The following is a 15,137-nucleotide window of genomic DNA, read 5'->3' as shown; positions in this document are numbered from 1 at the left end:
CGAGCAACAAGATAACAAGTAACAATGTCGAACATCAAGTAACAATTTCATCAAACCTCTGGTAGTCCGATGTACCTACCACACACACACAGTTTCTAATAGTGATTTTGGGTTTTTTTACTTAACGGTGCATTAATGCCTAAGGTCGCTGTCTACCCCGAAGGGGAGGTTTCATAGTCCATCGATAATGGAAAAATCGTTTAAGGGCAAATGCCATCAATTATAATATATAAGGGACTCCCATAGAGACTCCGCCAAGTCACTAAATGCATGTGCGCGTTACTCATACGAGCACTAGAGGGCGCAAAATGTCTATTTGCAAATTTCCAAGTGCAGTGCGCAATAGAGCCTATCCCGGGATTTATTGGATTTCATAATACATATATACCTGTTCTTTTCGATGAAAATGCAACAATGAAAACTGCAGCGGCCTACCTGCCCTGGGCCTTCAGTTGTTGCTGGAGCACTTCATCAGCAACGTCAAAATTATAAATTACTGTTAACGAAATAACCGGCTATTCGTACATACATAATCTGTTTTTTTTTTTTTTTTTACAATGCCTAAAGACAAAAAGAATAGAGAAAAAAAAGTCGCAGCAGTTTACGAAGATCATGAGTATGACTATGATCCACTCATAGAATATAGCGAACTCTATTACTACCACTTTGTAAGTGCACCAATGGACAGTAATTTTGTTTCGATAGTCGAATTGTATGCAAATAGTTATCGAAACATCATGTTTTTTATTTAATTTTTATGTGATATAATTATATTTTATTCGCAACTTTTTTACCTAACACAATTATTTTATAAAAATAATTACTCTTGCGTGTTATACTCATACAGAGGCCAGAGCTAAATCTACTTTTGAAACTTAAACGGTAACATATATTATATTTAATTGTTTTTATTTTTTATTTATTGAAGTATAATAATACTTAAATTAATTAATTTAATTTAATTAAACTAATTCTACACGCCCTCTTCCTCCCGTCCTAAATTTTAAACTTTAATAACTTTAAAACTATTTATTCGAAAGTGGTCGTCGACTAGCCAAAATGTTCAGCAAATTATTCTTAAATTAAAAAGTTAATAAAATATGTACGTTCAAATTTAACATTTAAAAACAAAGCTCTAGATAATACTGAAAAGATTTAAAAAAATTAAAATTATCAAATAATGTGAATCGTTAACTACAGAAAGGACACAAGTCCATTTTTATCAATTTTGAACTAAGCACACGTAAACGCATCGCTTATTGTAGAAAGGCGACAATCGAACCGTCCAAACGTCTAAAAATAGCGCTCGGAATTTTCAAAATCTTATATTATTATAATAATATTATGTATGTATGTATGTATGTGTGTATTATTTGGTTTTTTGTGTTTCTTGAAAATTTAGAAAAAGTGGACTTGTCCCCTTTCCGTAGTTAGCGATTCGTGCAATATAGGATTAGATAATATAAATGTTTTCAAAAAATAAAACCTACAAAATTTCGATACCAAATTTTAAAAGAACTGATCTAGTGCTCACCATAAATGTCTTTTATATATATATATATATATATATACATAAATTTATTTTGTTTTGCAGATGAATACCGCATTTGTAGGTATTACATGTTCAACGTTTTATATATTAATCATGTATCGCGGGAGCGAACTATTTAAATTGTGTTTATTGACTGCTTCATGTTTATGGTGGATGTTTGTTGTGTATAATATTAAAAAAGGGGAAAAAAAGGCATGGCGAGTTGGAATCTTTAAACACATGACGTCGGAACAAATTGTACTTTGTTTTTCAATGTTTGATTTGATTTCTTACGTGTTGGTAGGTATTAATGTTATATTAGTAGCGTTGTATTTTTGTTTGTAATTATCTTTTTAGCTTCGGTGCGGAGCGAACGTATTGTTTAATATATTTTTTTTTGCTCCTGGACCGACGATATTTTCATAACTATTGACCGGTTTCTTCGTGTGCCGGCAAACCGGAAGATCAGCAGTCTTCCTCAAAAAACCTTCGCGAGGGTATAAGTTGGAAAAAAATTCATCTCCCTTTCAAAATCGAGAAAACACCAAAAAACGTGCACACAATGTCTCGATTAATTTTTTTAAAAATATATATATGAATTGTTTCCAAGTTCCATACTCGCGTGGGAAACCTACTTTTTAGATATAGATGTTTTGCAGATACGCTGGGAAAACCCAAGGAATATATCATTAAACCATTCCCTGGATGGGTATGAAGCTTTTCCTTTATTTCACTTCCCATCGGGACTTACGGTCTGAATTAGATCGAAGGTGATCCAGTGTGACACAATAACATGATTTTGATTGTACGCATAGGTATACGGGCATTGGGCCGACGATAATTTTTAAACGAGCTAACCCATTTTTTTTCTTTTAGAAATGTAAACGTTTAATTATTGTGATACATTTAATGCATGCACTATGCAGCCACACTCAGGTTATTCAAGATTATGACCCCCCTTAAAAAAAAAATCAAGTGATTACATACACATTTGTTGTCTATAATGTTACTTATAATGTTATAACGTATATAATGTTATAGTAGTTTGTACCATCTATAGTTCTGCATCGAAGAGTCATTTTTTTGAGTGATATTGTCACTTCAGTTGATAACTTTTTCTAAAGATATGTGACCTCTGACCTCTCCGACCCTAATAATAATAATACATTTGTTTCTAGATGGCTATAGCACCTATGATATATTAGACAAGATGTCCTAGTTGTGCAAAGAAATAATAATCAAGGAGTACGAGTAACAGTGGAGACACCTCAAGTCGTAGTGTAAACGATTAGCTTATTTCCAAAACTTAAATTCAATTTTAATGATATTTTTAAGGTTTATTAGTAGGTACGTTCAAATGTTAGTTTATTACTCAGACCTGGGCTTTATATTTAAATAATTAATTATAATCAAAATCTAAAATAGTTATTAAAAATAAAAAATAAAATAATAATTTCAAACACAATTTTAATTTTAACTCTAAATCATTTTCTATTTAAATATAAAAACAACAATTTTTTAATTAGCCGGGTTTTTGAAATAGCCAAGTTAAAACTCGTTTGAACAAAACATTAGGTACTTGAAACAGTCAATGAAAACCGATTTTAATTTATCTATAATTAATTTTAAATAATTATTATTTTTTCATTAAATGAAAATGCCCAGTTTTGATTATACTATATAATATAATTTGACTTATGTATTACTTATTAACACTATTTTATACTTAGATAATGTTCCTTTTGTATAGCTGGTTAATGGCTTCTATCTATAAGCACCATAAAAGATTTTGAACTAGTAATTTAGTGTCTTAAACTAAGATTATCATTTATTAGAATAATAGTGTAATAGTTAGTACCTACTAAACAATTATCAAATTTGAATTTTACACAAAATCTTATGGTAAAAATTATGTTCTCATTATAAAAGATGTTAAAATTGATATAATATAATAATTATTATTATTTTCTTTTTTAAAAAAAATATTGTGGTTAAATAGAACTATTATTGTATAATATAAGTTATAACCGTGTTGGAAATAAAAAAATGTTTTAGTTCTATTTTATTACTATTGTTCTGACTGTAGTATATAAAAATTATGTTGTGTAAAATCTTAACTGTATTATTTTCTTCCTTTAACTTTTAGATTTGGATTTACAGCACATTCAGTACATCTCCACGGCAACTGATTTTAATCAATACAGATACGATTACACTATGTTCAGTCTTATAGTATTTCAATAAATGATGTTGTTAGATTAGTAAAATATATTGGCATAATACAGGTTTTTTTTTATATATTTTACAAAATTATTGATCAGATTATTAATTTTAATCGATCTCTTAGTTTATTTAATTTTTTTTTTATCCAAAAACTAGAGTGGCTGAATTTTTTAGAGTAGGTATAAATCTAAACAATTTATTAAGTTGTAATAATTAAGATTTTTTTAACATTTACAGAAGTTTAATAGTCGCTCAACAGATAAAGGCAAATATTTTTTCTAATGCTTTATAATTAACAACTATTACACTTGATGATAATTTCGTCCAAGTCGCTTCCCTATTGTGTTTACAATAATATGATGGTAATATTTTTTCACATTACCTACTATCGAAGCGTTACTATTAAAATATAATTTTTTTTTTTCACCGCGACATACATTGATGGCTGATTAGTTTTAATAAAACGTTGTACTTACAAAATGACTATATATATTTTATAGAAAAGAATTTTTTTCTGAATTTTTCCTTTGCACAATATTTTGTTTACAGTACTTAGTGCTTTAATGATAATATGTTATATGGACTATTTTTATTTAATAAAAAAAAACTTAATTCTATTCTTTATCAGATTATTCAATAGACACATTTTGGCCATGCGACATTTTCTGCAATTAAACGTTGGATATTTGAAATAATTTTGGAAAATTAGCCCGCCGTCCCTTCAAACGATTTTGCCGCTATTTGCGTCGGACAGCATTTTAGGCTGCAGCTGTGGTTTTCGTTTTGATAACATGCCATGAAAAACAAAACAAATATCGTAATATTATCATTGCCAATGTAATACAATTATATTGGCAGTCTCACCAGTGTTGTGTGATCCGTCGGCGGCCTGTAATATATATATTATAATCAACGAAAACGGTTGTTTAAAAAATAATACAATAGGTGTATTATTACAACAATAATAAAAATTACAACAATAACGTCATTTCTATTTATTACGTAAGAACATAAAAAACGGACAGCGGCTGTTTATAAATGATAAGAACGGTTGTCGGACGAGCGAAAACACCACAGTAGTTGCAGCAGCAGCTGTATATTATTGTATTATGCCGGTATACGCGTCGTTTGGGAACCACTATCGTTTTCGAATATTCGACGCATGATTGTATTTTGGTGTGTGTTTTCCTTTGTTCACCTGTGCCGCCGCCGCCGCCGCTGTGTGTTTTGAGTTTTGCTCGTTGTCGGCGAAAAACGGAAAGTTTCCGAGTCGATCGATTCGTATTGTGTCGTCCGTCTGTCCGAGTCGGCCGGCCCAAATTTTGCTTAGGTTGCCAAACGCAAAATAATTCTCGATTGGCGCGTGCACGTCGGCCGTCCACAGCGAACGGATCAAATGACTACTGCCAGTATCTAATCGTCGCTGATAGCAAACCGAAATCGTCTGAACCCAATGTCTTAACAGGGTAGTGCGACTACAGCCACAAGTTCGTCTCGAGTCGTTCGCACTCCAGCCCAGACAGGTACGTGATGTCGCCGTCCGGTTTGCTCTTGTAAACGGTTTGTGTGCATTGCCGTGCGTAACGCGACGTCTGTGCTCTTGTGTGTGTTAGGTTGCTTGCTGCCCGTTTAGAACCTCAGTGGTCGTATCACCATGTCCACCACTCCCACGCCGAGGAGTCCCAGCAGTTCCGGTCGTCGAGCGGTCACGGCGGCTTTGCCCGTGGTCGCCACTGTGCAGGGTACGCCTCCGTCATCGCCGTCCATCGGGGAATCCAACAAGGAAGTCAAACCCAATCCGAAAATGTCAAAAGCGCTTAGTACATCGACCAAGAGGTAAGCTGTCGCCGACTGGGCCCAAGCCTTTTTCGTATTGGGGGATTGAAAGGTCAAAGTCGAATTCTACTTCTTATTATTGGTTATTTTGTTAACAAGCGTATTGATAAAAAAAAAATGATCATTATTATAACATTATGTTAGCTTCACTTGTTTTAAATTTTTAAATGAAGAAAAAAGTTAATTTTAATTGCATGTAAGTCAATTCTAGAACAATATGAAATATTGTTACTGTAACAAAACGTCTTTATCTTCTTTCCAAAGCTGATAACTGTATGAACACAATTTATCAGCTCACACCAACGTATAAAAATGTGTAAATGCTTTTGTATGTATTTATAAAACACCTATAATATTATGTAATGAACAACATTTTTGAGACGATACCTTTTTTCAACAATACAATTTAAGTGAAATAATTACTACTGATATACTGAATAACAGATTTGTCATTTGTCCTAAAATGGCATTATCTTTCGATCATCATTCTTCGATTTGGGTGTTTTAAAACATGGTTTAATAAATTATCGAAATCTGATATGGCGATAGTTTTCCTGTAAAAATGTATGAACATTTAAATGCTCTATTTAGTTGTTCATAAAATTTTAACGAACCATTACATTTGTGTAACCAGGCATGAAAGTCTCATTGACATTCTGCAAATAAATTTAAAAAAAATATATAATAAGACAATTTTTTGCTAGTACTGTAATAATTGGCTAAAATTTGAAATTAAAAAATAAAATTTTGCTGATTCTTCTTTTTTTTTCTTTTCTAAAATAAGTTGTGTACGAACAATTTTTTTTCAAGCGTAGTCTTGTTCAGGTTTTTTTTTGTTAATTTCAAGATAATATACTATTTTTAACAGGTTTTATTTTTCGTTAAAATCACAGTATTCATGAGTAGTTAGAATTTTTAGAAATATATATAAATTTGTTTACTATAATTTGTATTCCCAACATATCATTATTCACTACTTGTTTTCTATTTATTTGTGTTTATTATTATTATATAATAATGTAATATATTTTATTTAAGTAAACATAAGCACACTATTTATCTCTTATTGTAGGTATATAGTTTTTCAAAAAAAATATTTTAAGACTAAAAATAAACAATTACATTTTTATGGAGTTCATAGTTCTATCTAGATAAACAAATGACAATTATTGTTTTTTCAATACTATTTTGTCTGTAAACATATTATATAATTTTTTTTATTTTTAGGATACAAAAAGAATTGGCTGAAATTACATTGGATCCTCCTCCAAATTGCAGGTAATACATTATTATAATTATTATTGTAGATAAAGTGTTTTTTTTTTTAATTGGTCACGAGATTTTAAGTCTACTACTTTTTTTATTTATTTTATTTTAATGTGCTATTATTGAACAACATTACAGCACAAGAATTATACAACTATGTATAATAAATAATAATTCTACAATTTATATGAATTTAAAAAAAAAACACAATTAAATAGAAAAATCAGCTTTAGAAAGGGAGGATATTAAGAGGACAATAACGGAAGGACAACAGGAGTTTAAAAGAAGAGAGGGATCAAGGGAGGAATAGCCGAGAGCATTGTGATGGGAAAGTAAAATTTTTCTGTTAGAGTATAGAGTAGGATAGCCAAAGAGAATATGGTTAAAATTACAAGGTGTAATTAAGGAAGAGGTATACAAAAGTGAGATGAGTTTAGGGAGACACTGAAGGCATTTGCGGGACGGAGGTTATGACCAAGATGAAGTCTGGTGAAGGAAACAATAAGGGATCTAGGTAAGAAAGAGTTCAAAAACCAAGTACAACGATAAATCGCTCTATGCCAAGCAGCCTAATTACAAGGAAGAGAATGCCATTTAGACTGCCAGGAATTAAGTAATAACTTTAAAAACATTTGGGAGAAATTCGGAAAGAAGTGGGAGAGATTAGCTGAGAACGCTAACTTATCTGCCACTTCATTACCAAAGATAACTGAATGTCCGGGAACCCACAGGAATAGGACTTTTTTATTATCAAGGAAGAGGCTATCGATTAGGGATTCAATGAAAATAATAGCGGGGAAAGTGAGGAATTAAAAGGGTTGGAGGACAAAGCCTGGAGGCGTGACTGGGAGTCTGAAATAATGAGAAAATTGTCTACTACTTAATTCATTTTATAAAGCAACTCGTAATTGTATTTGTTTTAGCGCCGGGCCAAAAGCCGATAATTTATACGAATGGGTTAGTACGATTTTAGGGCCTCCGGGTTCAGTTTATGAAGGCGGAGTGTTTTTTTTAGACATACACTTCACTGCAGAATATCCATTTAAACCCCCCAAAGTAAGTGTTTCCGTTTGAATTTTATTCAACTATCTTGTTTGCTTTTCTTAATATTTATTTTTTACCCGTTAAAATTTTAGGTAACATTCAGGACTCGTATATACCATTGCAATATCAACTCACAAGGTGTCATTTGCTTGGATATATTAAAAGATAATTGGTCGCCTGCTCTGACCATATCGAAGGTGCTGTTATCTATATGTTCCCTATTGACTGATTGTAATCCAGGTGAGATCTCTATTATGAATCAATTTACCTTTAAGTTTTTTTTGTATAATTTGTCACAGTCTTTTTTTTTTTATCTTCTATGCGTAGCAATTGGTTTTACATTTGTAGTGTTATATTAATTTTTTTTTCTTTCAATTTTGTGTGTAGACCCATGATCTTTTTTTTAATATTCTCAAACGGGCTTCCATATGTAGGCAGTCTATAAATTATAAATAGAACTAATGGTTATACTTTTTTAAGGCCAAATGTAGAAAAAGTTTTACCCATTCTCTGCTATAACCAAGAAAACCCCCCCCCCCCAATCACTATTTTTTTTTAAATTCAAATTTTTTTAGTCACTTCTGAACTAAGGCAATTTTTAAAAAATCTTTTTTTTTCAAGGAAACTCCAAAAATCAAATCAAATTTATTGTCTATCAAATGATTTATATTTAATAATTATTGGAAGTTAATGAGTTGTTTAAAATAAATTTGTATTAAATACATTAAGCTGGCCATACACGCTCCGGTCTACCAGAGAGAGGTCTACCTGCACAGTTTTCTGGAGCGTGTGTGTGTACGCACAGGTACACGGTACGGTGCATTCGAAAAAATTGATTTTCAATCTTGCACCGTTCCCTGTGCAGGTTAAAAGAACTGCACAGGTCTATTCCCACACACGCTCCGGCCTACTTGCGCAGGTATACCTGTACAGCTAGACCTATTCGGTAGATTGTAGCGTGTATGGCCATCATAAGTATTTATTTTTGGAAATGATTTATATTTAGTAATGCTTATACGAAGTAATGAAATGTGACTACTGATTTCCCCTCCCTCCCATATGCTAGATTTTTTTTGATGATTCGATTTTGTTTGTTTTATTATTTATAGCGGATCCACTAGTTGGCAGTATCGCGACACAATATCTACAAAATCGCGACGAACACGACAGAATTGCTAGGTTATGGACTAAACGGTATGCTACATAATTCGACTTCTGATAGGATAAGAATTTGAAAAACAAAATATAATTATAAAAAGAAAAAAATTGAAAAATTAAAAAAAATTAAATTAAAAAAAAAAATCCTATTTCACTATAAATATTAAATGGGTGTTAGAATGCTACAGTTACGATTTTTTTTTTTTTTTTTTATATTTAATATAGTTGGCAGTAATTAAGACCTGAATGAGTCAGTTCCTACATTTTTCATAAATGTGTATTTTTATTTTTCATGGAACCGTGATATTTTAATTTTTAGAAGTACGATAAGAACTTAGAAGAACGTGTATTTTTGTATACTCTTCTTTTTACTCGACACGGCTGCGTAACATTATATTAATGCTGTAATTTTTTATCGACTGTAACTAAATAATAATATGTAATTAAATTACTCGTTCAGTATCGTACTAATTACTATTAAGTAGTATAAAGCTTGTTGTTTATTAATCGACATTGGAAACAAATTTGTGTTCGAGCTAATATAGAAATATTTTTTTTACTTAGCATAGAATTTAAGAATTCTTATTTACAACCAATAAGTAATTGCCTGAACAATATATTATATTAATTTCACTTAAATTTTTGAATTTACTCAAAAAATGTATTTTTCGTATACATATTAAATTGTATAATATATTTTTAGTTTAAATTAAAAATGAATTAGGTACAAATAACATAATATATTGTTTGTGTAAAATATAATTTACATTTCTCGTCTTAATTTTTCTTTAGTCTGGCGACATTTTTTTTACTACTTTGATGAAAATTCATAGTTTGTACATTTTACTTATTGGTCGATTATTATTATTTTTTTAATATGAGTTTTTAATTCAATCCGATGTGTGCAATAATTATAAATATCGGATAAAATCAGAACTATATATAAATACACATTTTGTGTTTTTACACACCCATCCACACATTGTTTGTTATTAAAATTACATTTTTTGATTTACTTGTAATGTTTTTTTTTAACAATAGACGAGAATAGTGAACCTTTCTAGTCTAGGAAATATGATATTTTTTAATTTATGTATAAGAATTGTGTTGATTTAGACTGAAATAAACAATTACTAGTAAATATTATCAATCGAAAAAAAAACCACAATAAAATCTAGTAATGTTGCGCAGTCTGTCGAGTGTATGATTAACTTATACTAATTATTTGATTTTAATAATTAAAAAAACAAAAAGGGGTGAGATTAATCTTTTTTTTCTATAATTTTTTACTTTTTCTTTGGAAACTCTTTAAATAAAAGGTTGAATGTATATTTTTTTAACCGATTTAATTAAGTTTGAAAAAAAAAAATGTTTTTACATTAATGAATTGTAAATTATCTCGTTTTGTTGGTCTGAAAATTAAAATGTTTTGAATTTACCATGTAATTGTGTATTGCATGATTAAACATTTTTAAAAAAATTACAAAATTTAGCATATCTGTACATTTATAAGTTATAAATTTATATATTATATTAATATACAATTACATTAATATTATTATTATATAGATTGAATAATAATGATAATAACAATAAACGAAATTGTTATGAAATGTTGTATTCGGTTGTTGTTTGGTTTTTGGAATTTCTATATTACCCATATAAACAGGCACTCGATTATTTGGACAAATTTTTAGCGGATACATTGCGGCGTAACAGCACATGGCCCCAAACCATCTGATAAGTGTGACATTTTATAAAATAAAATAATTGGTTTTTTGATTAAAAAATTTACTGAAGTAGAAAATATACTAAAAATACTGAGATGTGAATTCTCAAGGCCAATTTGGAATTAAGACTTAAAATTTAAATAATCATAGTAAATTACCTTATAAAATATAAGATAAACCGTTTTTCTTAATTTTCGTAGTAGCAGCTTATTTAATTTTGTTAAAAAATATATTGTATTTTAGCTGGAATGTATTTGGTTTTTGGCATATAAACGCAAATATTTTTCAAAAAATGGTCTATCCTAAAAGTCTATAACACGAATTTTCTTAATTAAAATGTTCACCAAAAATTGTGCAAATGTGTTCTTTTATTGTTTTGAATAAAGTTACTGTATACGTTTTCTATATTTTACTATAAATATTTTCTAAATGAATGAGAAAAATGTGTTTTTTTAAAAACTTTTTTCTAAAATTATAATTATTTTGTTCACAAACTTAATATACGTATAATCTAAGTTACTTAGCAAATGAAATATGAATGTAACTTTTGTTAATTTGTTAGTATTCCAAATAATTCTAACTATAACTAGTTTTAAATAAATTACCCAACTCGCTAGATCTTGCTTTTACTCATACAATGGCTTATACTATTTTAATTGATAGTAGCCTGTTCAAATAGGAAACCCCTGAAACTTCAGATCCCTAGGTCACATCTTGAGCACTTCCTCATGATTTTTTTTTGCATAACTTAAAAACATTCTTAAGCTGAAGCTACTTAAAAATCCTTCTTTTAATATTTCGCGTTAACATTTCTTTTAACAAGTTATAAAACAAATTTTATTGTAAAATAACATAATGGTGATTTTGAAATGTCATACTTATGATTTGGTATTCTTTTTAAATTTAAAATAATAGTTTTCGAGTAAGATATTTTTCAGGGAAGCCATATGACATTTTTTTTAATGAAATATTAAAATTTTCCATGTTAATCAAATGCAAAAAAAAAACATAAGGAAGTACTCGGCGCTAGGTTATTGGAAATAAATATATACATATATTGGAAATGGGTCGTCGTGACAAATTTCATGATCGTAAAAACAAAGTAATCCCGATCAAGGTCCATTTCTTTTGGTCGTCCTGCGACATGGCCATGGGCAGTAACGATATCAAATTGTCTTTTGATTGTGTTTCGTACAGCGGCACGTGTAAGTCTGACGTTTTCGAGTTCTTTGCGATTTCCTGTAAGCAATCGATAACGTTCCATCATATCTATTTGTACGTATAACTTATAAAAAAAAAATACAACATTTCATTCTTGAGTCTCATCTCGAGAAAATCGAGATTTCTGAACGAAAAATATCTTTTAATAGCACTTTAAATTTGACCCAAACATTTTATTAACTTTATGCGTTATAGTATTTTTTTCGTTCATCTAGAAATCGAGATTGAATGTATACATTTAAATTTGTAACCAAATGTTTTTACGATTTTTTTTATTTTAGAAAATTTCGGTTTACAAGTTAATTTATCCCCTACAGTGCGTGGAATGTTACAAGCGAACTTCAACACTTGATCATTCTAGATCTAGTAGTAGGAAATATTCATCGTTAGGTAAAAAATGTAATCCAAAATAAATTAGCTTACTCCGGGGCGTGCAAAAATGGTAATTGCGACACTGCTGTTTTACTCCTTAAACGCTTAAATAATAATGAATCAGGACCATGTGGGGTTCGGTGGATTCCAAGCCAAGAAAATCCTACTTCAACCCTGGCCGGGGTTTCAAATCGACTCCACTGGTACCCACGTGTCCGGCGGCTAACGGGACTTAGGTTAGGTACTGCAGTGTAACGGAAAAGACTCTGGTATACAGGACTCCATTTCTGTACATCAGCGAGGAGTCCCACTGGAATAGCCGTGCATTTGGGAATAATAATAAATAACTATTGGACTGGACAGCCAAAACTCCTCACCTCCGGGATCCACGCCAGTGTTATGTCGTCGACGGTCGACACTGACGGCGAGTCCACCGTGTTGTCAGCTAACGAACGGTGGTTCAGTGTGGCGCCTTCTATGAGTATGTTTTGTACTGTGGCCGTCGTTTTGGCTCCTTTCAGTCTGTTCGCCGACAACGAGCAGTCCAACGTCAAACTGTCCATCGACTTGCCGTATTGTCTGCAAACGCAAATTATCGCGTTAATATTTTTTTTTGGCTTCGCTCACAATATTACTTTTTTCTCGTAAGCCCGCATAAAGTTTAGCACAAAATTTACATTTCAACTCTAATAAAAGTTTATTGTTTTCCGGCATAAATTGTATATCTTCAGCCGAGGGTCTGTCGAAAATGTACGTGGCACAAAGGAGAGGGGGGAAGGAAATGTAGGAGAAGTAAAGATGGTGATAAGTGTGTATAAGGCGGGGATGGGATGGCGATGAGGGGAAAACGATAATTGAATAAAAACAGTAAACAAATAGGACTTTTTGTATGCTGAAATCGAGTGTTTTTTTTTTTTACAATGTTTTCTCACATAAAACAAATTTGAAGTGAACTTTTTTTTTTTTAATGCACAATATAGTTGGCCGTCTGAAAAACATTTGATTTTAGACCATTTTTAGTTAAAGTAAAATTTATATTTTGTCCATAATTACATTGAATCTCTCGATCCGTGTTCTTAAATGTTTTATGATGAGCTGATTTTCTGTCTCCACCAGTGATCTCTTATCATCTGATTCCCTTATCATTTAACTCTCATTAGTTGATTCCCTTATTAATTATCCAGGAATTGTTGATTTACTTTTATCTTCATCCCATTACCACCTCATTAACACTTAGTAATTGCGTCACGCAAATTATCGACTTAAGATAAAACAATTTTTAATTGCATTCTAGCCCCCATAAAAGAAATACATTTGCACATCATGTATTTAATACACCACCCAGCAAATGGGTGATAAAAAAGTACAATTGTACTTTTATCGTGATCCTCTTACTTGGCTGTCTGTTGCTTTAGCGCGATGAGATATGTTCTAGGGTGGAACAAATCGTTGAAGTCGATTTTCTGAGAAGATTTGTCAGTAGACGTGTTTAACTTATGCATGGCCAAGGTTCGCGCCACCACATGCCTCATAAAGGAGGCCGGATCGCCCGGGCCTTTCCACACGTCTGTCCAAGTCTTAGGGGTCTATGTAAAAAATAAATTTCCAACACAAATTACACGATGCTAGAATTTAATAAAGATAGAACCGTTCGTTAAGAGTATTAAGCGAGGTAGATTTAATACTATTACATAGAGGCTGGCATGAGAGTCCTGTATGCTAGACTAGAAAGAAGAGAAACCTACGTCTTTGGGAGGATCTAATTTTTAGTTGTTTTTGTTGGGTGGTTTACCTGAAGCCTAAGTAGGTGAAGGATGGTCGATGACACTGATCCCGAGGGTCGCGTGTTAGCTCTTATTGTCTGGTTTACAGCAGCCAATGTCTTGTGTATGGTTTTCACTAAATCCACGGCGAAGTGCAGTTCTTGCCCAAAGAAAACGTCTACGGCAGGCCGTTGTCGTCCACCGTCTACCGTAGAACTCGTGACAGTAGAAAGATCTGTCAAGTTGGTACCTTTGTTAAGCGTTTTCCACAAGTTCAACAAGGACGTCACCTCAGAGCGCCAGTCGCCTTCGAGGCGCCTTACCTCGGTGCCTGTGTTCATACCTAGTGATGGATATTCGATATTCATTAAAATCTGGCCTTAAACTATTGGCCTTTGCGACCCCACATATCCGAGTCTACTTGTAGAGGTTTGGGTTATGGCCTACTGACTAAGTGCAATAACCCTCCGCCCACCGGCTGAACTCATGTCAGGATTACTTACGTCTGAGCTGAGCTATTATTTCAGCACTTTGTTTCTTTTGCCAAGACCTGTCTACGTTTTCCGGCAAGTTCAGTAATCTTGGCGTGTCCTCAGGTACGTTTTTCAACGCCATCTCTACGTCCTGTGCACAATAATTATTTGATAGTAAAATATGGTTTTCTAATTTTTACACGCAGCAGTAAACCGTCCAAACCTTGGCATCCGCCGAGTTTAGTTCGTTTATACCGGGCACGTGGCTCTTCCAATTCGACCCGTCAGCCGCAAATATCACTTGCAAGTACGTCTTCAAAATAGGCACATCCTGCGCAACGGTAATCCTTCCGCCGTAAATGGTTTTTTCGCACAGCCCATGAACGTATGACCATCTTGCCGAGTTTCGGTCTTTAATTTAAAGCATAAAAAAATGCTGAATGGATTTACATAATAACTATAAATATAACCAGTTCAGTTTTAAAATACTGCTAAACTTGCAGTATCTGGAACAGACGAA

At 31.9% G+C, this 15,137-nt stretch overlaps 2 protein-coding genes and 1 long non-coding RNA gene across 3 annotated transcripts in view; 2 read left to right on the top strand and 1 right to left on the bottom strand.

The window, feature by feature from the left end:
* The first annotated feature begins 466 nt into the window (after window positions 1-466).
* On the top strand, window positions 467-3,369 carry LOC126833042 (uncharacterized). The gene is made up of 3 exons (XR_007684829.1): window positions 467-668; window positions 1,595-1,831; window positions 2,710-3,369. It is a non-coding gene; the product is annotated as an uncharacterized LOC126833042 (long non-coding RNA).
* Window positions 3,370-4,657: 1,288 nt separating this feature from the next.
* LOC126832982 (ubiquitin-conjugating enzyme E2-24 kDa) lies at window positions 4,658-10,570 on the top strand. Its single transcript, XM_050564052.1, has 6 exons — window positions 4,658-5,277; window positions 5,368-5,590; window positions 6,818-6,868; window positions 7,780-7,912; window positions 7,993-8,140; window positions 9,010-10,570. Exons 2-6 carry the CDS (start codon window positions 5,409-5,411, stop codon window positions 9,105-9,107), a joined length of 612 nt encoding a protein of 203 aa, XP_050420009.1. The 5' UTR covers window positions 4,658-5,277; window positions 5,368-5,408; the 3' UTR covers window positions 9,108-10,570.
* Window positions 10,485-15,137, bottom strand: part of LOC126832983 (cytoplasmic dynein 2 heavy chain 1) — a 25,907-nt gene continuing 21,254 nt past the window's right edge. Inside the window, exons 63-68 of the mRNA XM_050564053.1 lie at window positions 14,841-15,028; window positions 14,648-14,768; window positions 14,174-14,487; window positions 13,777-13,967; window positions 12,759-12,960; window positions 10,485-12,027 (exon numbers count right to left, since the gene is read on the bottom strand). Coding sequence (XP_050420010.1) covers window positions 11,872-12,027; window positions 12,759-12,960; window positions 13,777-13,967; window positions 14,174-14,487; window positions 14,648-14,768; window positions 14,841-15,028 — 1,172 coding nt within the window. The 3' untranslated portion in view covers window positions 10,485-11,871. The remainder of the gene's footprint in view (window positions 12,028-12,758; window positions 12,961-13,776; window positions 13,968-14,173; window positions 14,488-14,647; window positions 14,769-14,840; window positions 15,029-15,137) is intronic.

Source organism: Adelges cooleyi, unplaced genomic scaffold (genome assembly GCF_023614345.1).
Source record: "Adelges cooleyi isolate 19-005CV unplaced genomic scaffold, UGA_ACOO_1.1 ACOO_flye_CR_arks_rails_tigmint_CR_PRNA_168, whole genome shotgun sequence".
Lineage (NCBI taxonomy): Eukaryota > Metazoa > Arthropoda > Insecta > Hemiptera > Adelgidae > Adelges > Adelges cooleyi.
Note: the sequence above shows the minus strand (reverse complement) of the source record. Positions and strands in the feature narration are given on the sequence as shown.

Excerpts from the sequence above, each read along its gene's own strand:
- LOC126832982 (XM_050564052.1), top strand. The coding sequence starts at position 5,409 with ATGTCCACCACTCCCACGCCGAGGAGTCCCAGCAGTTCCGGTCGTCGA. Across the intron at positions 5,591-6,817 it reads CTTAGTACATCGACCAAGAG|GATACAAAAAGAATTGGCTG; the intron begins GTAAGCTGTCGC and ends TTTTATTTTTAG. Across the intron at positions 8,141-9,009 it reads ATTGACTGATTGTAATCCAG|CGGATCCACTAGTTGGCAGT; the intron begins GTGAGATCTCTA and ends TATTATTTATAG.